The 26,398-nt window shown below is 38.3% G+C and overlaps 2 protein-coding genes across 3 annotated transcripts in view; both read left to right on the forward strand.

The window, feature by feature from the left end:
* Positions 1–3,970, forward strand: part of SELP (selectin P) — a 100,396-nt gene extending 96,426 nt beyond the window's left edge. For both annotated transcript variants that reach the window (XM_054495480.1, XM_054495486.1), the window contains exons 15-17: positions 948–978; positions 2,209–2,264; positions 2,851–3,970. In XM_054495480.1, coding sequence (XP_054351455.1) covers positions 948–978; positions 2,209–2,263 — 86 coding nt within the window. In that variant the 3' untranslated portion in view covers position 2,264; positions 2,851–3,970. The remainder of the gene's footprint in view (positions 1–947; positions 979–2,208; positions 2,265–2,850) is intronic.
* A 2,019-nt stretch (positions 3,971–5,989) lies between these two features.
* The window catches only part of F5 (coagulation factor V), a 72,249-nt gene continuing 51,840 nt past the window's right edge, over positions 5,990–26,398 (forward strand). Inside the window, exons 1-3 of the mRNA XM_054495473.1 lie at positions 5,990–6,270; positions 9,979–10,070; positions 20,143–20,265. Coding sequence (XP_054351448.1) covers positions 6,113–6,270; positions 9,979–10,070; positions 20,143–20,265 — 373 coding nt within the window. The 5' untranslated portion in view covers positions 5,990–6,112. The remainder of the gene's footprint in view (positions 6,271–9,978; positions 10,071–20,142; positions 20,266–26,398) is intronic.

Consider the following 26,398-nt stretch of genomic DNA (forward strand, 5'->3'; position numbering starts at 1 on the left):
TTAACTGCTCAGAGGCAAAACCACATGTTCCTTACTCTTATTCTTTCTCCATTTACAATTCTACCAAAACATTGAGGCTGTTTTTCCAAATCTCCTTCATATACTCTCCTTTGAGTGGCTAAGACAATAGACAAAGGTCAGTACTCTGCTTCAATACCAAAGAGATGTACTGAGAGCTCCAGGTACAGCTCCACTGTACATGGAGGGATGTACAGTGAATCCCTCCATGTAAAATGTGTGCTTGCTCAACCAAACCCAGAAGGCAGAGACAAGAGCTCCTAGACCTTAATCTCTATGATCATGTAGGAATCACTCTAATCTTGATGTTTCCCCCAAGTCCTTTCTTTGACTTTGAGACATTTCCAGGGGCCCTCTAACAGTAAAGGACAAATGCCCACTCATGCCCCAATATTTTTAATAATAAATACATTCATTTGTTGGGGATGGGAGCTTTTTTCCTGGGCTTCTCCCAATTTGATTTTTGGCTTTCAAGTTTTCTATGGCCAAATAAGAGGAAAATGCTGCAGCCATAGCTGAAAATTCAACTATGAGAGTCTGTCATTTGGATAAAAATATGCTACCAGGGAGGAAAAACATCCACTGTTCTGTTGGTTTGGATTTGTGTATGTGATTAGCTTGCCCAGCTAAGGGCTGAGGGCAAGTGACACAAGATACCCTCAAAAGAAATTGATTTATGTATTTACTGAAAGGAAGGAGGAAGAAAGTGAGAGGATTCTGGAGTTAAATATTGTCGAATGTTTAATTTAGCCTAAAACACTTCCTACATTTCAGGGAGAGACTGTTCCCAATATTCCCCTTATAATGAGCCCAACTGAAAATCAGTCTACTGGTTTTCCCCAATAATTTCTATCCTTAATGACCCTCCCTTTCATCTTGTTTTTTTTTTTTTTTTAAATCATTCATTCTTGTCTTCTTGCTGATTTTAGATGATGGGAAATGCCCCTTGAATCCTCACAGGTAAGTTAGAAATGTTTTATGATTGAGTAAATTTTGCTACCTTAACTTTATAATTCACTGTAATATGTCAGAATGATTACATGCAATGCCTGCCTCCTTTTTACAATGTCTTTTGCAATGTCTTCTTTTCTACTCTGAAGTAAAATACACAGATAACAAATATTCTAATTAAAATATAAAGTAGAAATAAAACGAAAAGTAATTTATAATAAAAACAAGATGCAAAAACTTAGGCACTGTGCCAACAGATGCAATGAGGTCATCAGAAGCGTGCACCTCCCACAGAATCACTAGGAAAGCAACAGCCACGCAGGTGGACTGATGGCGGAATGTTGTATTAGTGACTCAAAGAGCATTAGAGCTGTGGCTGACGCCAATCTAATTTTTCAAAATGGTGAACAACTCCCGTAAAGAGTCCTAAAACCTGTGATAATTGTCCTTTGATTCATATGGCAATTGCACTTTTTAAAGATGCAAAAAATGCTTAATATTTACATGTAAAGTGCTTGAGTTCCAGTCTCAGAGATTTTTAACCTGTATGAATATTGAGCAGATATTCCAAAGTTATGTAGGGTGTTAGACAATTCTTTTGTGTCCGTACTGTACCCCCTGCTATTTATAATCTAGCAATAGTTTTCAAAAAGGGACAGTATGCCCCCAAGGGTATTTTTTGATTTTTGTAATGAACAAGAGTTCTACTGACATTGAGTGGGCAGGAGGCAGGGGTGCTGGATATCTTTTAAAGACATTTCCATCCTGGAGGACATGGAAATCCTTATATGAACTCTATTGTCATAGACATCTGGCACCCTTGCCCCATACCCATTCAATATCAGTAGAACTCTTGATGGTTATAAAAATCAAAAAACACCCCTAGGGGGCATATTGCCCCCTTTGAAAACTATTGTTAGTTATCAAGTGTTAATGCCAAGAATTTTGTAACTACTTCTTCTCACCTAGAAGAGGTTGCAGCAACTTAGAGGGTATAACAGGTATTCAGTACATAAAGCATCAACAATAACTTAGTGTGGGTGCAAAATGCAACGCAAATTACCCAGAGCTGTTAAGTGGGATATCGAATATTTCTTCGGCATTTATTTTTCTTTCCTTTCTAAAGCAGAATTCCAAGGGTGGATGGTAATTTGTGGTTTCTGGAAATACTATGTGTTGGACTGTGTTGTCGAGAACTAAGCAGTATATGGTTGCCATCCTTGTGTTTCTGTTCTTTAGCCACCTAGGAACATATGGAGTTTTTACAAATGCTGCATTTGACCCGAGTCCTTAAGGTAAAGTCCCTATAAAGATATTTTTGAAGGAAATAGAACAATAGGGAAAAATGGAAGACTATAAAGCTTAACTTTTCTTTACATAATCATGTATTAAATTTTAAGTATGTATTAAATTTTCAAGCATGAAGGAAATTGTATTGGCAGTAGGACACAGGTATGACAATGGAGTTACAAAAGAGTTCACATAAGGATTTTCATTTCCTCCAGGACAGAAATGTCCTAGCAAGACATAACTTATTTCAGGATGTGTAACATTTCCATTATTGACTGCTAAGTGGTGATGATGTGACCTTGCCTGCAAAACAGAAGTCAGGACTGCTGAAAAATGTTTACGAACTGTTATGGAGTCAATTCCCAATGCTACCTGCTGGAAAAACAAAAATAATCTGATGCTATCCCTCTCCCAAAAAGTTCAGTGGGTAGTTGAGTGTCCTACAAAAAGTCTGAATGGCAGAATATTTGAAATCTAGAAAGAAAAGATTATGCTGAGCCTCAGGGTGTAGATATGATAAGCAATTTTTTTCTTTCTTTTATTTCTTTAAGGAAATGATAATTATTTAAATTTCTTTGGTCTGATTTCCAGAGACCTGTCCTTTTCCTGGTCACCTCATTCAGCCTCCATATGATCCTGTTGTGAACATCAAGTTTCCTGCTACACTGGACTTAACTATAATGCATTTGCTGCAGTTTTCCATAAACACCCGTGAATCAAAGACATGGAATTACCTTAGATTAGCTCTGGACCAGCCTCTAGGACCAGCTCTGGACCAAGCCTGTTTCCTGACTTTGGGATTGTGGTACAATCTCAAATTCTCAACCTATCACCCCTTCCTGTCCCACCTCTTCTCTTCCTGTAACACAAGCCACAGAAGCCAGGAGCAAATGTTTCTGCAGTAGTCTCTGTGCTTTGACTCACCTCTTATTTGAAATACCAGTGAACCAAAGAGACTGGAGCATCTGACTCACAAGAAGACCAGACTGTGGAGAAATAAAAATACCTCTTTATTTTTTGATTGAAGAAGGTTTTCTCCACTTTGTTGGAAAGCAGGTGGCATCTCTAATTGGAAGAAATTCCTGTAGCATTTTCTGGAGTCTCCAGTGGTTGCTGTTGATGAGGTCTCTTGGACCTCTGCTCTGAGGCTTCCAGAGAGTCCTCTGGATGACACCAGCGGCTGCAGAAGGCCAAGAATCAAGCTAGAAGGCCACATGCCACCATGGACCTTCCTGCCACCAGTCACTGTCCCTCAAATGACCCAAAGACCAATATTCAAATGTATAATTAAAAGAATTTTCCCCAAATGCCATGTTCCTCTATTTTATGGTTTGTTCAGTAAGGTCTGTATACATCATATTGTTTACCATCAGTGTAATAACACACAATTATGGTTGTCCTATTTATACCTCGACCATTCAGTCAGTCAGCAAATATGTATCACACACCCTACACTGCAAGAGAAAATCAGAGAAATGGAAAAATTCTTCATCACCTTAATGTTTTATAGGGAAGGACAAATGTGTTTTACATGTTCTTTAAATCCCATGTTTAATAAATAGGTCATTGAAAGTTATATAGTGTTTATCTGGAACTGATGTTAAAAAAAATAGAGAGCCAAAAATTATAGCAGTCATCTTGTCTCTGTAAAATGTAATGCAATAAATATGTCATGTACACTGTATATACATAAGCAAACATGCAAATAAAAAAGCAGCCTACTCAAAGGTTACAAGAATGTTGCAACAATTTTGGTAGTAACCTTGGGATTTAGGGACACAGTGCTTTCAAAACGTTTCTCTGATACACTGCCAGTAGCATCTCTGACTGCTTATTTAAATGTCAGTCAATAGGCTAGGTGTTCTAGGACTTTGGTCTCAACCCCGTTTCCTGAGTCAGAATCTACATTTTGTAAAAGTTCCCCTGGGAATTCTGATGGTCTGTCAACTTTGGGAGACACTGATATATTGTAGATAAAGAAGTGTAAGCAACTGTTCAGTTAGGGAGACAATAGATACCTGCATGGAATAACAAAAGATAATTAACATGATTATATAATTTGAATAGTGTTGTAATAGTTCATAAAATGGAAAAGTCAATTTGAGCCCAGAATCTGGGAGATAGGCAGAACTCTGGACTGTAAAGAGAGGCCCAGCAAAGAGGAAGAAAATGGGCATTCTAAGTTGGTGCAATGATATCGGCACGGGAGAAAAGACAGAATATTGGGGGGAGTGGGGAGGGAGGAAGAGGCTGTCGATGAGCCTGATATCATTAACAGAGACCTCATGTGAGGTGCCAGATTACAATTTATTTAATGTACTGAATGCATAAAGCATAAGACAGAAACTTGGAGCCATGCAGATACAGGGAACCCAGGACAAGTCATTATGATGCCTCAGACAATATAATTCTCAGATTCTCTATCAATAGCAAAGTAAGATTTAAGGTGGTGTGAAACAGTCACATCCTTCAAGAAAAACAAGAATACAAGGGGTCCTGGAGACAGGAAAATATGATCATAGTAATAAATTTGTGATTCCTTTTTTCTTTTTCTTTCTCTCTTTCTTTCTTAATTTCTTTCTTTCTTTCTTTCTCTTTCTTTCTTTTCTTTCTTTCTTTCTTTCCTTCTTTCTTTCTCTCTTTTCTTTCTTTCTTTCTCTTTCTTTGTTTTTTCATGGAGTTTTGCTCTTGTTGCTCAGGCTGGAGTAAAATGGCACGATATCAGCTCACTGCAACCTCTACCTTCCAGGTTCAAGCAATTCTCTTGCCTCAATCTCTCGAGTAGGTGGGATTACAGGTGTCCACCACAACGCCCTGCTAATTTTTTATATTTTTAGTAGAGACAGGGTTTCACCATGTTGGCCAAGCTGGTCTTGAACTCCTGACCTCAGGTGATTCACCCGCCTCGGCCTCCCAAAGTACTGGGATTACAGGTGTGAGCCACTGCGCCTAGCCGCTGTGTGTTAAGTGCTGGAACTATAGTTTACAGTAGCATTTTATCCTCCCAACATACCCTATCAGGAAAAACTATTATTGTCATACTTATTTCACAGATGTCAAAACTGAACAGAGAGGTACAGTAACTTGCCCAAGACAACACAGCTAGTAAGTGAAACTGAAATCTGGACAGCTGATTTTTTTCAGCCAGGCTCTTCAAGCCCGCTGCTATGCTGCAGCTTAGCTGACGACAGGCCCTTATCAAGGCAGAACTGTGCCTTGATAGAGGCCAGGAAGGCGATTCAGAGCAGTAGGCCTTGTCCATGTGTTTGTTCTCTGCTTCTTCACCACTTGAAAATAGTGTTTCAGTGCCCAGTAACAGGGCACAATACTCTTTTCCTCAGATCAAAAGGGGAGCCATCTGCTTAAGATGGTTGGGTGCCACTGCACTGCACAGAAGGTTCTCCAAGTGTGAGCTTGGACCCAGGCAGGCCTCAGGTCAGCGGCAACGGACGACTGCTTCCGTGGTGTTGGCGGGTGGAAATGGAGGGATAGAGCTTTGTCCAGCTCATGAATCCCTGGGCATTGTCTCGCCTGCTAGAGCCTCTGATCTCTGCCCCTTCTTCACCTGCAGTAAAACAGTCACTAGTTTGGTTGCTCTGCCTAATACCTCTGGTCACTGGGAGCTGTGATCTCACCAAACCCCTGCCAGGAAAAGCCCCAGAAAAAGCGGAGGGAGGGAGAGCCAGAGGCTGCTGCTGCCATTTGCAAGAACTGTAGGGGAGGAGGACGCTGCCACCCACAGCCTCCAGAGCTCATTGCAGCTGGGACAGCCCGGAGTGGGATTAGTCAGCAGCTCGGCAAGCGCTGCCCAGGTCCTGGGGTGGTGGCAGCCAGCGGGAGCAGGAAAGGAAGCATGTTCCCAGGCTGCCCACGCCTCTGGGTCCTGGTGGTCTTGGGCACCAGCTGGGTAGGCTGGGGGAGCCAAGGGACAGAAGCGGCACAGCTAAGGCAGTTCTACGTGGCTGCTCAGGGCATCAGTTGGAGCTACCGACCTGAGCCCACAAACTCAAGGTAACTCAGGTGTGGCGTTCGGGTGGGCTTCTCTAGAGAGGAAAATCTATTTCTTTTAGAGAACATTCCCTTTGCAATGTCATGGCTTTTTTTTTTTTTTTTTTTTTTAACTTCAGGTAAGTAAATATAACTAATAGGAGAGTATACTGAATTAAATAAACTGGGCAAATGCTAATTTTGCCTCCAACAATGTAGTTTATCATTCCGAGGGTATAGAAAGCATGCCATTTGATTGGTTAGATGTTGCTTTCTTTTCAAGTTTATTTTCAGTACAGTTTTGTTAGTATGTTTGTGTTGGCTTATATATTGGTTAATTCAAAGGCACCAGGCACTTGCTCCCTCATTAGCCCTTTCTGCAAACTCCTGTTCTAGAATTTTAGTTGTATAGTATTTTTATGAGACTCCTAGTTACATATTATTTATTCCATTGTCTGCATAGCTTCGTCTTCTAAAACTAAAAATGAACACCTTGTGCTTTTTGTCATATAATTTTATTGCTGCCTTATAAATGACTTTCAAAATATGATCAGTTCTTGTATGTTTTTGTACTTTCACCTTTTTTCTGCTTCATATTTGACTTATTTATCCTATTGAATGTGACTCTTCATTTTTTTTCTCTCTGTTCATCATGTCCTGGGATATGGTTTACCCTGGCTATTTAAAGGCGTATGTAACTGAGAGGAGGTTTAATTCATATAAAATACTATCCTTGAGTTGCAAACTATTTTTTCTAATTGAAATGTTAAAAATAAGACTTCTCAGAAATTAAGTAAATCATAGAGTCTATTCAATATTTCCAGTTAGTTATTTTTTAAATGGTAAACCTGCTAGTGTGACTCACTTTTTTTCCTTACATCACACTTCATTATGAAAGATGTGTTCCTCTTTTACAATTACAAAACCAAAGTAATCTGCCAAAAAATAATGTAATATTTTGAGATCTTTTAGTGTATAATATTAACCTTTTTAAAACTCTCATTGTAACTGGGTGATTTTGGAGGGTATTACATACCATCTTGGTCTTATAATAAGAAGAGATCCCTCCTTCTCAAAAATAATCATTTTAAATATCGTACTTCAAAGTGATAATCTAGGTCACACCCACACCCTTCAGGAACTGCCGTAAGCTAAAACCCCAAGGAAAATAATAGTCCTTCTAACACTAATCTTGCCTGCTCATGAGTAGAATGCAGACTTAGTTGTTGGCTTTCTTGTAGCATGCTGGGTTTACACTTGGGAGTTTTTTCTCTTGTCTGTAGTTAGCATTGAAAATAACAAGCAAAATACTGGAGGCAGAACCAGATAGGGCAAAGGTCTGATTCACATGGTGAGTACACAGGGAACCATGACTGGTCATTCTGTCCCCTCACCCTGTGGGTAAGTTTCCAAAGTTCTGGAGATTCGTTCCTCTGGTAGCAATTGTTGAGTCAAAACCATAGAAACACAACCCAGACAAACTGTCATATTGTTTAACCCTAAATCATATCATTTCTCTCTAGCATTTTCTTATGAAAAATCTAATCCATATATGTGGCTGCTTAAACTAAGAACTTGTTCTAACTTGTCCTGCCCCTAGAGCTATGATACTCACTAGGTGAATATCAACATAGACAACTCCATCTTTTGGCAAAGTGTATTTTAGCACAAAGCAGAAATCTATCTACTTATTTCATATAACATTAGCAGGACAATGCCTTTTAAAGGTAAAATTGTATCTATTATTCTTGCTCCAAGTCTAAGGTGAACACTTTCAAAAATTTCCTTATAAAACTTGTTTAGTCACTCACATGTATACAAAGAGATATTGAAGAAAAGATACACATACATTTTCATTCTAGGGTTCTAGCTTTATATAATTTTTGATTATGAACAAATCATCTTTAAACAATCCTTATAAATGAAAAACTCATCATACACATTGTTTGAATTCATATCATCTGTAACTTTTTAATCAGATAGATTATTTTCCAATAGAAATTGTTCAGATCAAAATAGACATACCTCAGTATGAATACACAGCATACATAGTAAAACATGTTAGAAAACATCTCTCTGTTGAAATTACTCCATGTAAGAGACTGATTTTTTTTAGTAAAGATTTTACACCATCATCTACATTTCTGTATTAAAGATCTGGGGCAGGGGAGGACAATAACTTTTCAATTGTACTAAAAATAAATAAATGAAAATGGACTTCCACATTAGGGACATTAGTATATAGAATCCTAGAATTCTTAAGTTATAAGAACGCTAAGAGGTCATTTAATTCATATTCAACTTCCATGCTTTAACCTTCTACTTTTCCCCTTGCCCTCAGCACCAATGACCTTACCAAGTAGTTGTCTAATTTCTACTTGAATGCTGCCAGTGATGGAGAATCCACTACCTTCTCTATCTAGCTATTCTAAAAGTACTTACATGCCTCCTTTAATTCTGCCCCCACATATTAACACAGTTCCTGTATTCCACATATTAAAATTTGTGAGCATTACTGTAACTACAGATTTGTTTTTGCTTTCTGTGAAAACCTGAAGGGTAAAGACTAACTCTTATTACATTTACCAAATAATATTACTAGCTAACATGGATTGAGTATTTCTAGTGTGCCAGCTCTATGCCTTTTGCACATATCAACTTATTTAAAATTATACAAAAATTCTGTGAAGGAGATTTCAGTATTAATCTCATAGTTGTAGAAACTGAGGCACAAATTGATTAAGTAAACTTTTCAAAGTAAAACAATAAGAGGTAGATGTAGGCTTCAAGTCCAGAGATACTGAATTCACAGCCTGCACCCTAGCCACCACGCTGTATAGAAGTCATGGCATATGTGGGTGCTGTTATGTCTTGATTATGGCTGGGCCACTGTCCCCACATTAGGAAGCAAAACAAAGCCACTCTGATCAACTGATTTAGACATTTGTGGAGTATTTTCTCCAAATTCTCTTTCCTTTTACTCTCATCTTTGAGTTTAAGACAAGGATAAGAATGATTTGCCTTTAGAGGTACAGAACAATAACAACAACAGCAAAAACAGGAAAGTAACCCACCACTCACAACTCTCCCTGTTGTCTGTCCTCTCTCTAACTTTATTTAAAATCATGAATGCAGTGGTTTCATATTTTTTAATCTTAGTTCTGCCACTTATCAACTGTATCTCTTGGACAAGTTATTGACTCTTTCTAAAACAGTTTTTTCATTTGTTTGTTTCCAATATGAATCCCAGGGCTTTTACCCCATTAGCCATCTCTCACCTCTCAACTAGAAATAAATTCCACCAAATCAATACTTTTTCACGATGTTCCCCAGTAGATTAAAACTATATTTGATTGATCAGTTGAAAAACAGCTCATATATTTATTCATAAAGGATTTGGTCATATTTTAATCATAGAAAATCTAAACCTACAGTTTGGGTTTCTGCTGTGATATTGGGTTCTTTTTAGAAAATTGATTATGAGGAATGATATTAGGGTAGATTAACTTGTAAACAAATAGTTATCATAACAGGATATTTTTGAAGAGACCAATAATTGTTTCATTAACTTTACTTATTGATCATATTTATAAAACGGTGGGCTTCTGAAATACAATAAAGATACTGGTATTCTACTAGAAGTCTGAAGATATGAGAGATCTACTTTTTTTGTAATGTGAGAAATAGATGTTGAATATGCATTTCAAATTAGTTTTTGTATTTTATTTGCAGTTTGAATCTTTCTGCAACTTCCTTTAAGAAAATTGTCTACAGAGAGTATGAACCATATTTTAAGAAAGAAAAACCACAATCTACCATTTCAGGTAAGCCTGAAATATACTTTTTTAATTTTAAAGATAAATTTCTATGGGTAATTTGGCATTCATATGCATCTAAAATATCCATTTACTGAAAATTTATAGAAATATGTGGTGGTTTTTTTAAGAAGTACTGGCTACATAATATGTGTGGCCTGGTGCAAAATGAAAATGTGGGTCCCCTTGTTCATATTATTGAAAATTTCACAGTGACTGCAAAGCATTAAACCAAGCCAGGGGCCCTTCAGGGCATGGGGCCCTGTGAAACTGCCCAGGTCACATACCCATGAAGCTGGCTCTGTTTTTAACCTTGATTAAAATAGCTAAATAAAACTTCTAAGTGTTTGAATTTTTATTCGTTCGTCTAAAAAACTGTTATTGAGTACCTGGTATGGGCTGGGCACTGAAATAGGCATTGTGGATGCAATAGTGGACAACACAGTCTCATATCCTGGGTTCATGCAGGTTATGGTCTAGTTTAATGAACATAGATGTACCTTCGCAGAATGATATTTTGCTTCCATTTGGCTCCCTAGATTCATTCAAAGGAACTATGTATGGCTGACTCTTTTGCATTTCTTTCCCATCTATTCTCCTGTTTATTCAATGTGATATATACAATAGCCATAATTTTTAAAGAAAATCTCTTCTTTTTTCCTCATCTCTTCCTTTATCAAGAAGACTGGGTTGAACAGGGTTCTAATATCTTAACTATGATACTATATTCCACAGGGATGATAGAGACCATCAAGGGAGAACTTCCTCCAGTTGAATCCCCTTGTCAGTAATTCACCTGTCTCTTTCCCCAATCAGATGAAGACCTGCTGTCTTTCCCAGAATCATCCTAGTCTGTCCTGCCTCTTCTGATCTCCTTTAATCTTCAATATTTAGTCAATGGGAGTCTTCCTTTCAGTTAAAAATCAACAACCAAACCAAAACCAAATCAAACCATGTCCAGTTAACTCCTATCTAGAAAAAGAAAAAAAAAAGTCTCCCCTTGACCCTGCCTGCCTTTTCTTTTTCTCTCCTTTCATTCACTACCAGTTTTCTGTATGAGAACTCTGTATCATTCTCTACATTTCTTCGCCTATATTCCTTCCCTAATCTGCTTTAGTATGAATGAGTCTACTAAAATTACTCTCACAAAAGGGCACCTAGGACTTGAGGTGCCAGAGCCTATGTTCTTTTACTACTAGACATTACTAGGACATTTAACACTCTTCCATTCTGAAGCTCTCTCTTTACCTGTTTTTTCTAGTGCCACTTCCCCTAGGTTTTCTCAGACTTCTCTTACCACTCCTGCCCAGTATCCCCACCAGATATTCTTCCCCAGGGTTCCAATCTCACCCAAAACCAAGGCTTTCACTACGACCTACCCAGAAGCCACTTTCCCTCTGAAGCTACATTGACACCCCCTCAATACCAGCAGAATTAAATCTTCCCTCTTCTATACACCCCCAGTACCTTGAATTAATCCCTACCTTCTAAAGATATTAAGAGGATCAATTGAGTTAATAAGTACAAAGTATTTATAATGATGCTGACACATAATAGGCACTCAGTAGAAGTTAGCTACATTATTGTTATTATTGTGGCTATTATTAATCATAACTTAGATCATATATATCATAGTATTATGGATATCTATATATCTATATTTCTCCACTCCTTTATATATTCTTCATATGTGTTCATTTATATATTTATTTAATTTTAAACAAATCTGCATTTAAATATTCTTTTATTTTTAAATAATTGTGTATTGTGGCCAGGCGTGGTGGCTCATGCACTTTGGGAGGCCAAGGCAGATGGATCACTTGAGGTCAGGAGTTCCAGACCAGCCTGGCCCACATGGTGAAACCCCGTCTCTACTGAAAATACAAAAATTAGTTGTGCATGGTGGTGCATGCCTGTAGCCCCAGCTACTCAGGAGGCTGAGACATGAGAATCACTTGAACCCAGGAGGTGGAGGCTGCAGTGAGCTGACATCGCATCACTTCACTCCAACCTGGGTGACAGAGCAAAACTCCATCTCAAAAAAAAAAAAAAAAAAGTATATTGAGAACCTACTACATTCCAGGCTCTGGGATAAAGTGAATAAGACATGGACCTTGATTTCCAGGAGCCAATCAGCTACTGGGGATAACCTATGGATAGACAAGCAATGACAGTAGAGTAATAAGGAAGAACTATGATGAGTATTCTGTAGTAGGACATAGGAGACCTATCTTCAGTCCGGTGGTCAGGAAAGTATTTCTATTTCTAGATTGATAGCTGAAAAAAGAGTAGGATCTTGGAAAGCCAAGTGGGGAGGCAAGGGGTTGGCTGGTAGATGCATTTTAAACCAAGGCACAGAATGTTTAAAAGTTTGGAGGTGAGAGTATGGTATATTTGTGGAACCATAACTGGATCAGCACAGTTGGAGCACAAACTTCAGGGAAGGAATTAATAAGAGATGCAACTAGATGGGGATCAGGGATCTGTTCTAGGCTTTATATTGAGAGGAATAGGGAGTCCCTAAAAGGATTTCAGCAGGGGAAATATTTGTCCTTTAGAAAGATTATTTTGTCCAATTATAGAGAATAGATTGGAGAAAGACCAGTCCAGAGCCAGAGAAAGTAGTCATGGGACTGTTGTATCAATCCAGATAGCAGAGAAGCTGAGATGGAGAAAATGAGATGGAGTCCAAAGATATTTAGGAGCTAAAATTGATTAAACTTGGTGACTCACTAGATGCAGATAATGAGGAAGAAAAGGGAATTGTTATGGACTTCAAGGTTTCTGGTTTGAACAGCAGAATGGATACAGTGCCATTCAGTGAGAAAGAAAATTTAAGAAAAGGAGATAGTTTGTGAGAGAAGGTGATAAGTATAGATTTGGAGTCTGAGGTGTGTATAGAATATCTAACTAGAGATGTTAAGTGAGCAGATGGGTGTAGAAGTTTGGCCCTCAAAAGAGAGATCTGAGCTAGCTGTCAACATTTGGGAGACATCAGAACAAAGATGGCAAATGAAGAATTTAGAGGGTGTGAACTCACCCAGGGAGGATGTGATGAGAAGAGAAGCCTGCAGACAGAGCTCAAAGTAGCAGCAAAGTCCAAGGGATGAGCCAAGAAAGAAAAGTTTACCAAGGAGCTTGAGAAAGACTGTTCAGGGAGGGGAGAAGAAATCTAGAGAATGTGTTATCCTGGAGGCAAAGGGTCGAATGCTATTAATAATAGGGCCAAAATATGGTCCTTTTGTTATGGAATAGTGGGGCAAGACCAGATGGCAGGGTGTTGAGGAGTGAATGGAAGGCGAGGAAACTGAAGCAGAAGGATCTTATAGATAACTCTTCCCTGAAACTTGGTTCCAGATGGGAGGAGAGACAGGGTAGTTCTGGGGTGGACTGAGGAGCTTAAGGATATTTGAGAATTTTATAAAAAGGAATACAGAGACTTAAATATTTAAGGGAAGACTCTATAGAAATGCCATGAAGTCCTTTCCAATAGAAAATGAGGGGATAAAACATCAGAGAGAATGATTAATGGAGACTTAGAAGAAGCAGGAAGCGTTAGGATTCAAACCTTGGGCTGGCTTGGCCTTAGGTAGAATGGCTACCACCTTCATGGGGGGCCAGGAAAGCAGAGGATAACGTTGCAAATAAAATTAAGTTTGTAGTTGTGAGCAGGAAGTTGAAGGATGTCCTGTCCTATATCACAGAGTCTATTTATTTTCATAGCTCCAGCTCCAAGCTTAGCATGTACAATAGATACTTAAGAACTATTTAATTAAATTAAACTGTAGGTAGATGAAGGGAATATAAGGTGGGAAACATACTCATTAGGGCCAGGAAAAGAGGAATTGGGCTGGTATTTGAAGGTGTACCTTTTGTGGTTTTTGCCAAGCTAAGCAAATTTTAATCCCTTTGCTGTGTGAGACATTGTGCTAAATGCCATAAGAGACGGAAAGGACTAATTCCAGGCTGAAGACTTTTAAACAATAAAAAGGCATGGATAGTTTTTGAAGAAAAGGGTACTGTAATCAAAGTCCTTCCAGATGATTAAGTTTTGTAGTGATTTCCTGATTTAACCTTGTTAGAGGTAGACTTTGACAGTTGGTGAGAACAGTCTCCAATTTATGTGTAAGGCCTTTGCACCTTTCTGTCAACCCCTGTGTATCTCAGAATATATTTGTTTCATGTGAACAAAGGGGTTTCGATGTCCATTTTAATGTAATCTCTTCCTGAATGTCCAAAGTTGCTTAACTATGAACTTCTGAAGTGCAGGAGTGGTATCTTATTCACCTTTGTATTTCTATAGTAGTTGATACAAGGAGGCAAATCTGGCATGAAGGAAAAGCCTTTTATTTTGACTGAGAAGATCTGGATTTGAACACTGCCATTAACTATGTGGCCTCTCCCATTCCCCAGACTAGTCCTGTGTTATTTATACATTTCCCCTATGTCCTGCTCCACTCATCTGCTGGGTATGATTCTAGCTGAGCCCTGAAAAAGTCATGAGCCTCACTCCTGCAGCATGAACTATTGTTGTTGTTAGTTCTTGTAATTGCAGGGGGCTGGGCTGTAGGATTGGAGGTCTGCCAAATGTGGACATTTGGGCAGGTGAGGGAGTACAGCTGGGGTCATTTTTAGGAATTCTGTCTTGGGCTTTAAAATGGCTAGTTTTGGCTGGGCATAGTGGCTCACGACTGTAATCCCAGCACTTTGGGAGGCCAAGGTGGAAGGATTGCTTGAGGCCAGGAGTTTTAGGCCAGCCTGGGCAATGTAGTGAGACCCTCTGTTTAAAAAAAATATATATATATATATTTTTTTTAACTAGCCAGGCATGGTGGTACATACCTGTCATTTCAGCTACTGGGGAGGCTAAGGCAAAAGGGTCATTTAGGACAAGAGCATCACTTGAGCCCAGGAGTTTGAGGCTGCAGTGAATTATGATCACACCACTGCACTCCAGCCTGGGTGACAAAATAAGACCTCATCTCTAAATAAATAAATAATTAATTAAATTGGCTAGTTTTGAGTCTGCATATTTTTCAGGGACAAATTATAAAATGTTTGTCCCTGAAGGAGTTTTGAAATAATTGCAACAATCACTACCTTGTGTTATGTAATGCATTGTTCACCTAAGAGCAGGGGATTGGATTAGCTGACCTTCTGCAGTCCTTTCCAGTTCCACAACTGCACTAAATTGGGTACATGCTGTGCTGGCTTCCCCAAGCCCTGAAGTAGGCCACTCCTTTCCCCAATCCAGCTTTGGGCACTAAGGAGAGGGTGAGAAGGGTTTTAGGCCATCTGGCTGATGGAGGAGCTAAAGAGCAGCTCGAAAACCATTTAGCCATGTGTTTTCCTACATGCTTGAAAGTATTTGGTATGCATTTATGAAAACATCCTTTTGTTTTGCCTTAATTCTGAAGAAGCAGGAGGGGAGGTTGAATAAATACTCCAAACTGTCCACTGAAGTAATAGGTCTTATTAGGTTAAATAACTTAGGAGACTTTCTCTGGACATCTGGTATTTGCAGGCATGTGATGCCAACAAACAAATCAACCAAGCAAGAGAACCATGGCAACTAAATGCGGCACACAATTGGCAGCATAGTCAGCACCCTGTTGGGCTCATTGGCAGCTGGGGTAGGTGGGAATAGTCAGTGGAAACTTCCATCAGGAGCCAAGACAGAGGGTAGCAGCTGGAAGAGAGGGGCCAGTCAGTGGAGTCTGACATGTCAGGAGTCAAAAGAGGTGTAGACATCTGGACTATTCTATAAAGATGGGGGCCTGAGCCTGCCCCATGGAAGGAATAGGGAGAGCTTTGGCTCAGGAGTCCAGAGATCTGAGTTCTGATCCCAGCAATGCTACCAGATCACTGACTGACCTTGGGCAAGTCATCTTTGTCCCCCGATTCCTACCTCCCAGGCTTTGTTAACTAAAATAAGGACTGAACTTTGTGACCTCCACAGTCCTGTGTAAAGCCAACATAAAAACAAACAAAAAGCTTCAGGCACAAGATCAGAATAAACTCCAGGACTAGGAGTTCAAGGAAAGGAATAGGACAACCGTGGGTGGCAAGACAGGGGTAGGGAAAGATAGGACCTCTGTCCCAGAGATCAGAGTTTACCATTGCTTCTGTAACCAGTTACTGCAAACTCAGTGGCTAAAACAACACAAATTTATTCTTTTATGATTATATTTTTGCAGACCAGAAGTCCAAAATGGGTTTTATTGGGCTAAAATCAAGGTGTTGGCAGAGCTGCATTCCTTCTGGAGGCTCTAGGGGAGAATTGTTTCCTTGTCTTTTCCAGTTACTGGAAGCTGCCTACACTCATGAACTCATGGCCCCTTCCTCCATCTTCAAAACCAGCTGAGTAGCATCTTCCAAGCTCTTCCTAACTCAGATTCTCCTGCATCCCTCTGATAAGGACTTTTGTGATTACATGGGATCCTCCTGGACAGCCCAGGAAAGTCTCATCTCAAGATTCTTAATCATAGATACACAGTCTCTTTTGCCATATAAAGTAGCATATTTCCAGGTCCCAGAGATTAGGACGTGGACATCTCAGCAGGGGCACATTATTCTGCCTACTACACCCACCAAACAAAGCCCTCCCACTGTGTCCTCCCTCTCAGAGAATGGCACCCTCCTCCACCCAGCTCTCCAAACCAGAACCTCATCAGCCATCCAAGGCAACTGATTTCCTTCATTCTCTACCCCATATCCAATCCATCTTCAAGTTCCAACTATTTTATCTCTGAAATAGATCACTAATATATTCTCTCCTCATCATCTCATCATCATCTCAGTCACCACCATCTCTCCTGGAGTCTTCTATCTGTTCTCTCAATTGTTCTCCACTCGGTTTCCTCCCAGATCATCCTCCACAAATGCAGCCAGAGATTTTAAAACCAAAATTTGGTCCATGTTGCACTCCTGATGAAAACTCTTTAATGGCTTCCAGATACTCTTAGGTTAAAGAGAAAACTCTACGAGGCTTACAAAGCCCTGCATGATGGGACTCTGAGGATGCCTTCGGCTTCACCTTCTGCCCCTTCCTTTCACATACTAAGCTCCACCTCCCCACTGGCTAACTGTCAGTTCTCTAAAAAGGCCACATTTTCTGGCACCTCAGGGCCTTTGTGCACGCTACTCTCACTTTTTAGAATGTCTTTGGCCATCCCTTTGCTCTCTGCCTTTGGACCTCAGTTAAAGGATTAATTCCTCAGGAAAGAATTCCCCAACTCACCTCCAATTGGACTAGATTCCACTGTCAAATACTCTTCAGAGTCTTCCATCCTTTTCTGTCATAATATTTACCGTAGGTTTAAATTGAATGTTTTTGTGATCGTTTGTTTAAAATCTGTCTTTCCTACTATAAAAACTTATAAAGTTATAGAACTATAATAATGTTATAAAAGTTGAAAATGTTCAACTTTTATAAACTCTGTGAAGACAGGGAGTGAGTGTATCTATTTTACTCTTTTATGCACCATTGCAATTCTGATGCCTAGGATAATATAGGCACTTGACATTCATTGAATAAATAAAGGAATGAATAAACGAATGAAGGTGGAGGTGTACTAAAAAGAAGTAGCTTAAAAGTCACGATCTAGAGACAGACATATTAAACTTTAAATCATGATGCTGTGTGATATCAGGCAAGATATTTAAACTCTCCAAGGCTCAGTTTCCTCATCTATAAAATGAGGATCTTAATATCTACCTTAAAAACGTGTGAGGATTAATGTAGGGACTTACAGTGCTTGAATGTATTAAGGGAAACAGTACAGGAAAGCCCTATTATAATTATCATCACCACTGCAAACAAATGCTGGCTGAACTCCATGAGTGCTGTGACTTCCTTCTCCTGCTTCTAGGATGCCTAATGGCGAGAAGCCAATCCCATGACACTTGTGGATGGCTCAGAAATGACAGTAGTTGATTTCTGTCACTTGTCTGGAATGGGGCTTTTGGTCATAGATTCTCAAGATTTCAAAGACATCAAGATCACCAAGGAGCACATGTTAAAGTCCAGATTCCCAAGTTTCACCTCCAGAGCTCAGATTCATTGAGGCTGAGGTGATATTTGGAAATCTGCCTCTTATTAAGACCCTAGGTGATTCCGATGCGGAGACTCCAAGGACTACACTTCGGAAATTCTAGTACAATCATCACTTTGTATCCACAGGGTGTTGCTTCCAGGACTACTCACAGATACCAAAATTTGCAGATGCTCAAGTCCCTTATATAAAATGTCATAGTATTTGCAATAACCTATGCACCTCCTCTTATATACTTTAAATCATCTCTAAATTAGTTATAATACTGAATGCAATGTAAATACTATGTAAATTGCTATTATGTTATAGTTTTATTTGTATTGTTTTTATTGTTGTGTTATTTTTTATTGTTGTTTTTTGAATATTTTTGATCCAAAATTGGTTGACTCCATGGATGTGTAACCATGAATATGAACCATGGTCATGGAGGGCTGACTATATATAATTCCTCAAATTCTGACTCAGCCATCAACTTTTTCGCTAACTCCCCAGACAGAATTTGTGCTTCATCCTCTCTTCTTCTGTAGTATTTTGCCCATATCTCAGCAGTCACTCCTATCATACATCTATCTCCAAACTAGCTTGTGAGTTCCTTCAGTACAGGGACTGTATTTGATCCAGGTAGCCAGAAACTTTCTAACACAGTGCCAGGCATGTAGAAAGTAAAACCTCATTCTTGATTTCTGCACCCATAACCTCCTGTCCCTGCTGTGTTCTCCCATTGCAGTAACTAATAACATCATTTACTCAGTTGTTCTGATAAAACACCTTGAGGTCATCCTAGACTTCTGTCTCTGACAAGCCACATGCAATCCATCAGCAAGTCTTGTTTGCCCTACCTACAAAAATGTCCAGAATCCAACCACTACTCATCACGTCCTGCTACATGTGCTGGCCCAGTACACTGCAGTCTCTTTCCTATACTGCCTAATCTCTCTGCTTCCATTCTTGTCCCTACAGACTATTCTCTACACAGCAGCTATGATGAACTTTTTGTTTTAGGATGAACTTTTAATACACGTTATACTATGTCTCTGCTGTACAAAGTGGTTTTTCATTTACTTAGAAATGCTCCATTTCACTTGGACGAGGCATGGTGGCTCACGCCTGTAATCCCAGCACTTTGGGAGGCTGAGGCAGGTGTATCACCTGAGGTCAGGAGTTTGAGACCAGCCTGGCCAACATGGTGAAAAGTCATCTCTACTAAAAATATAAAAATTAGCTGGGTGGGTGGTGCATGCCTGTAATCCCAGCTACTTGGGAGGTTGAGGTAGGAGAACTGCTTGAACCCAGGAGGCGGAGGTTGCAGTGGGTCCCGAGACTGCACCACTGCACTCCAGCCTAAGAGACAGAGCGAGACTCCATCTCAAAAAAAAAAAAAAAAAAAAAAAAAAAATGCTCCAGTGATGTCCCATTTCACTTAGAAGAAAATTCAAGTTCTTACCATAGCCCATAGGGCCCTCCTTTGTTCTGCACACCTACCATCTACTTCATCTCTTCTTTCTTCCCATACTGTTTTTCTCACTGTTCCTTAGATACATCAAGCCCACTCCTGCCTCAGAGCCAGAGAGCTGTGTGATTTGGTTCCTCAATTCATCTAGGTCTCTGAGCACACCCATGTCAGAGAAATCTAAAGTAACTACTCTCTCGCATCACCCTCTGTAATTGAAATGAACATCTTTCTTAAGCAAAGACAGTTATCTCTAAGGAATGACAGTGGGTCAAAATCTCTAAGGAATGACAGTGGGTCAAAGTGGGCAGGACTTGGTCAGAACTATTTCTCCTACTCTGTTGACTTCTTTTGGGTCCAGGACAAGTGTTTCTACCATTCTGTTGTGATCTGTGTGCATGTAATGTTGAGTTAATGAGCTGCTAAAACCTTCTAGATTGAAGATAAGCGAGTCAGCCTCAGGACCAGGAGGAATGGTAGCAATCACTCTTGGTATCATCTGTTTGTTTTTCTTGCTTAGCAACTCTGCCTTTGGTGACCCTGAATACAGACATAGTTTAAATATTTGTTTTCACAGGACTTCTTGGGCCTACTTTATATGCTGAAGTCGGAGACATCATAAAAGTTCACTTTAAAAATAAGGCAGATAAGCCCTTAAGCATCCATCCTCAAGGAATTAGGTACAGTAAATTATCAGAAGGTAAGATAAATTTAATATTTTTCTGAAAATGGAAAATGTCTAAGTTTTTAATACCAGCATCAATATTTAAAACTATACTGTTAACCACGTGTTGTTAGGGAAATCTCTTGCAACTGGTAATTATAAAAATTGTTGCTGTTGTAAGTTTTGAGAGAAGAAAAAGAAAAGGTTTTGGAGTCCTCTAGACCTGCATTTTTCACTGGGTTCTTACTCTTTAATGTTTGGGAGGGCAAGTTGTCTAATTTCTCTGAATTCTCATATGTTCATCTTAAAATGGGAATAATAATATATACATTGAAAGATGGTTTAAGGCGGGGGTCAGTAAATTTTTCTGTAAAGGTCCAGATAGTAAATTTGTTTGGCTTTGCAAGCCATAAGATCTCTGTTGCAAGTACTCAACTCTGCCTTTTAGTACAAAAGCAGCCATAGACTATACTTATTTTTTTATGGCTTTGGTTACAGATGCCAGAACTAATTAACTTTATTACCGTATTCTTTCCCTCAAGTCATACACCAGAGTAAAACTACCTCTGACAATACAATTTTATTTACAAAAACAGGCAATTGGTTGGATTTGGCCCGTGAGCCACAGTCATAGTGACATAGAACTAGCCTGATATAGGCTTCCTGGCACATAGATGACACTCGATAAGTGGTATTTGGTGGTGGTGAGACTAGAAGTATTAATAGTATTAGACTTTTGGACATAGTGAAGTGGTTAAGAAAGTAAGCTTTAAAGGCAGACAAGTTAAAATTCTAGCTTTATCATCTCTAATTCTACGACTTTAGCATCTCTGAGCCTTAGTTTTCTCATCTATAAAATGGAAATGATTATAACCACCCATAAGATTGCCTGAAATTTAAATGAGATCACTTAGGTAGAGTACTAAACATGGTTCCTGGGATCTGATAAGCTCTCAATAAATAATGATGATAATGATAGCAATAATCATAAAGATAATAGTCATGCAAGTTATTGTATCAGCCGCTGAACAGTAAGTACCTGATGTTAATATGGTTCTAATTATCCCATTATGCTGATGTTCAGATCATTGTAAGCAAAGTAGAGTTCCGTCAGGCACTGGTATAAAAAAATTTTATCCATATTGTAGTAGTTGTTATAATTACATTTTAAAATAATTTCAGACTTTTCATGGTTCACAAATATCTTTCCTTCTCCCACATGTTCCAGCCATCATACCTTTGAGAGAATAATTGAGTAGGAGAGTGGTTTACGTGCAGGTTTTATAACTGGATTAATAAGTGCAAATCCTGGCTCAGTGACTTTTATAAAGTTATTTAACCTCTGTGTGCCTCATCTTTCTCATCTGTAAAATGGGAATAATAATCATATCTCTGTCATACAGTTTTGTTGTCATGAAATCTTAGAAAAATGACTAGCATATAACAGATAATAAATATTAGCTATGATAGTAAAGATAATTCTTCAATTAAAATGTGTTCAAATAATTTAGTATTTATCCGAAAACTTGTTAGTTTCAGAAAAAATCAGAAAGTAATTTTTAAATGTATTATTTTCTATATAAACTGTTGTCAAACTCATTCCCACTAATAAGTGACTGATAATAGGTCAATGAACTACCTTCCTTAGGAGTACTTGCACTAGCACTTAATCTTTGGCTTGAGGAAAAACAATGAAGCATTAACTGTGGCACTGAAATTTCTTCTAAAGTGAATTTGGCAAGACTCTGGGTGAGGTAGTGTGCACAGGAGTTTCTCCTATGTTCTTAAAATCATACAGTGACATACATGAAATCAATCATACAGTGACATAGTGAACAACCACTTCACCTATTTATGAGGCTTCCAGATGACTGCATCGGAAGTTCAGCAATATAAAGAAGAAGGGAGAGAAACCTCAAAATATCAAAATGTCACATGCAGGTTTCATTTCAAATAAGGGAGGAGGTAAGAATTGTAGACTTTGGACCCTACCTGGGCTGTTTGCACAGTGAATGAACCTTGCAACATTATCCCTCTTCCTTTACTGTTTATTTTTCCCTATATTCCTCACAGCCAGCAATTATTTATGAGCAATTGCTTAAAATGCTCCCACAACTTTCACTGGAGACATGATTATTGTTGTATAATATTGCCTCTGGTCCTATGAATCTAAGAAAGGTAAATACATATTGGTAGGGAAAGTAAAATTTTACCTTGGAAATGAGATGCAAATCTAGTAAACAGATACTATCTTTTATGGCAAAAGACAAGCCTTGTAAGTTGATTTTATTATGCCCTCTGCATTAAAATAAAACATCTCCTTCTCCATGTCTGACACTAACCCTCACCTATAGCCTCCCTCTATGATTTGAGCTATTTTTTAGGAGTGGGGATAAACTAACTGCATGCTAAGCCAGTTACATGAGAATCCAGATTCCTCTATCTCAGAGGTAGATATTAGAGAGATGGGTGGTAGGGGGTTAAGATAGTATTACATTGGCCTGAGAAACCACAACAGAACATAAGACAACTCTGGATAACCCTTTTTGACAGAATGGACAAATTGTGATTCATAAAAATGCTTATAAGGACATTTCCTTTAAAAAGTATTTAATACGATTGTTTTAGATCAGGGAATAAAGTATCTGCAACTGTAACTAATCACTTAAAAACTATCACTAAAGGGTTTCAATTTGAGGTTAAATTTTCAGAAACTCTGTAACTAGCATGCATCGAATTGACTTTAATGCTACATCTTTGAGCAAAGTTTGTTGTTCAGTAAAATTTTCAAAGTTGTTTTGGTCAATTACCTTTAAAAAGCTTGTTTCATAGAGAATTTAATATTATTCTTTTAGTTATATTCTCATATTTTAAATATACGAGTTGCATATGAATGTAATGTCACAAAATTAGTTCTATAATATATAGCCATCTGCTGGTAAGCCAGCTCTCCAAATAAAACATGTTTTCTGCCAGACATTGTTCCTTGTATCTAAATGTTGCCAAATTCTCTACACAAAAATTTACTCTTTTAGATTTTTCCAAAACATTCCAATGCTTGACTTAATGTAGGTGATTACATTTTTTCACTTTTCATCTGAATATTTTGGCCTTATGTAGACACTTCCTTGAGTATATGATAAACACCTGAAACAAACTATAATGGCTATAGTTTGTATATTTAATAAATCACAAAAATGTGGATCCCTTTTCCAAAGAGACTTGCAAGTCCTGTGCAATGAAATCAGCTCTTTATAAAACATCAGCACTGATTTGCCCATTGCCTACATTATAGCTTCTAAAAGAATATTCTGAATCTTTGAATGCATTGAAGCATTCACTAAGTTTATTAACTTAGGAGAGGAAAAGAGTTGTTCACAAAAATAAGTAACAAGGGAAGAGTTACTGAGTGAGCACCCTAATGGGTAACCAAAAAGGCTCTTTATGTAACTTCACTTTCCCAAAGCTTGTATGCACCATTTTTCATTTTTAAAAAATACTGAGAGCCTTTGGCAAGTAATTAGTACATCATGACAAGAATAAATACAATACAAAGCTGACTATTGACTGAGCAGGAAACGAACAGAACTGAGTAAATATAAATGAAGAGCTACCCTTGTGTAAAGATTTTATTCCAGCAAGCAGCTGAACAAGGACTTTTTGTGCTCTAGCACAATAGTTGTCCCTGTCCATTTCTCTTCTTTTCAGTTTAGAGCTTAATTTTTTTATTTTGATTACAAAGTAAAAATCACATTCACCAAAACTGCATCTCACAAACGCTTCCTCTTAATAGCTGTTTGTATTTATACTTTATATTAATGTATGTTGCAAAATCAAAGATACAACAAACCTGTTTTATTCTAGACTAAAGGTAAAATAATTTGAAGTGAAAAGAATAAAAGCATTGATAAAATTATACCCCAATTATCTCATTAGCAGTCCTCATTCAGTGTAATTATAGAATATATCCTAAGTGCAAGTCTATATCATTCACTAAGTGTTTCAAGATGCTCATAATTCAACTTTTAGTAGTATACTAAACTTAATTAACATCATTCATTTAATTATTTGAAATTCATCTTATATTTAACTGACAGGTGAATGTGAAATTCTGAGTAATTTAGTTTGGTCAATTAGACAGACATTAATTTGTGTGACTAGAGTAACCTTTCATTATCTATCTCAAAATATCATGTACACAAATATATACAATAATTTTTTAAGCCCAGTATGTGTTAAAATAAATCTAGGTGTGAAACACTGATTGTTTACAAGTAGGTTCAATATTGTTAGGAAATCAGTCACCCTGCTATACCTAGCACAAGTGTTATAGCATCTTAGGCAATTTTTAGATACTTACATTGGTTGGTTCTCATTCCAGATTGACAGTGTGTTCTAATTGTAGCCTTAGAAGAAATCTAGAGGTCAAACCTATCACAATTAGGGCACCAACATGTACCCTAGAGTTAACTAGGCTGAGCCCCTCTGGGGCCCAGGCCCTGTCTTCTTTACATTTGTGCTCTGGCATTTAGCACAGAGCCTGGAACCTAGTGGATGATGATGGTCATGATCATGATGATATTAATCATTACTGAACTAAACTGAGGGACTGAGGACTGATTAGAAAGTAGGGACTATGCATTATTTTCCCTTGCTTTAAAATTATTGATTTTGCTGATAATTTTGAGCAGGTACCTTGTCTTACTTATTACCAAAAACAAAAAAAGTACTTTTACCAAAAAAGTCTTACTTACTTTTATCACCTTCAGAATAGATACATCACTGCAATGGACTGGATGTTTGTGTCCTCCCAAAATTCACATATTGAAATCTAACCTCCAGTGTGGTGGCATTAGTAGGTGGGGCCTTTGGGAGATTTTTAGGTAATGAGGATGGAGCCCTCATGATGAGATTAGTGCCCTTATAAAAGGGACCCTCTCACTCACCCTCTTTCTACCATGTGAGGATACAAGGAGAAGATGGCAGTCTACAACCTGGAAGAGACCCTGCACCAGAACCCAACCATGCTGGCACCCTGATTTTAAACTTCCAGCCTCCAGAACTGTGAGAAAGAAGTGTCCGTTGTTTATAAGCCACTCAGTCCAGGGCACTTTGTTACAGCAACCCAAACTAAGAAAATCACCAATTTCTATCTTACTCACATGTCTTACCAGAACTCAAGCACACTTAAGATATATCTTATCTAAAGTAGAACATAAAGGAAAGAGGCTGTATTAATTGCAACATGGCTGGGAAAGAAAATACTTAAACAAAATGTGAACATGTATTCCCACAGGCTACCAGAGCATTTGTTAGGAGCCAGAAATTTTACAAATATTTTCCAGTCTTCATAGCCCATCAAAAAGGATAAAGTTATCTGTAGAAAAAGGATTATATTATCTTAAATTATAAATGAAAAAACTGAGTCTAAAGGGACTTCAAGAAACCTTCCCAAGTTCCCACAGTTAGCAAATGATACAACCACCAAGATATTTCAACTCTGACCCTAAAGTTCAAGTGCTTTCTCCCACTATCTAGCAGAAGAAAGTATCGTTAACCATATAATCTCACAAATACTGAATTACAAATGGCGATGAGTGCTGTCAAAAAACCAACAACAAACAAACATGTGTCACAATCAGAGATCAAGAAGGGTGTAAGATGATATTTGATCTGACATCTGAAGAATAAGCACACATTTACCCAGAAAAAGAAAGGGAGGAAGAACTTCAAAAGTTATCTCCTACCCTGCAAAGAATATAATGTTTTGCCCTTAGGGGAGCTTGTGAAGGCAGTGGAAAGAATATCATTTTCTACTATAGAAACCCCATGTGATGTTTTAACAGTTGAAACAGTGGAAGCTGCCTGTCCAGAAACATCATTTTTCAACTTTCTGAGGCCATGTAGCAAGAAGCATTGAAGAAGGGCTGTCATGCTTGATTCAAGATAGATAGTGCAGCTCATCAACTAGCCATGCTAATTTCAGTTAATACACAAGTTCTGACCTGAGAGGGCAACTCTCCTTATCAGTCCTGTTTGTGCTTTGCTACCAAAGCTCTTTTGTAATCTTTCACAGATAATGCTTCCTGCTTATTAGTGGAGACTTTCTCCATAAACTTTTTTTCTTTTATAGACTAGAATTATGTTATAACTTACAGGAAGTGACTTA

This window comes from Pongo pygmaeus, chromosome 1 (genome assembly GCF_028885625.2).
Source record: "Pongo pygmaeus isolate AG05252 chromosome 1, NHGRI_mPonPyg2-v2.0_pri, whole genome shotgun sequence".
NCBI lineage: Eukaryota > Metazoa > Chordata > Mammalia > Primates > Hominidae > Pongo > Pongo pygmaeus.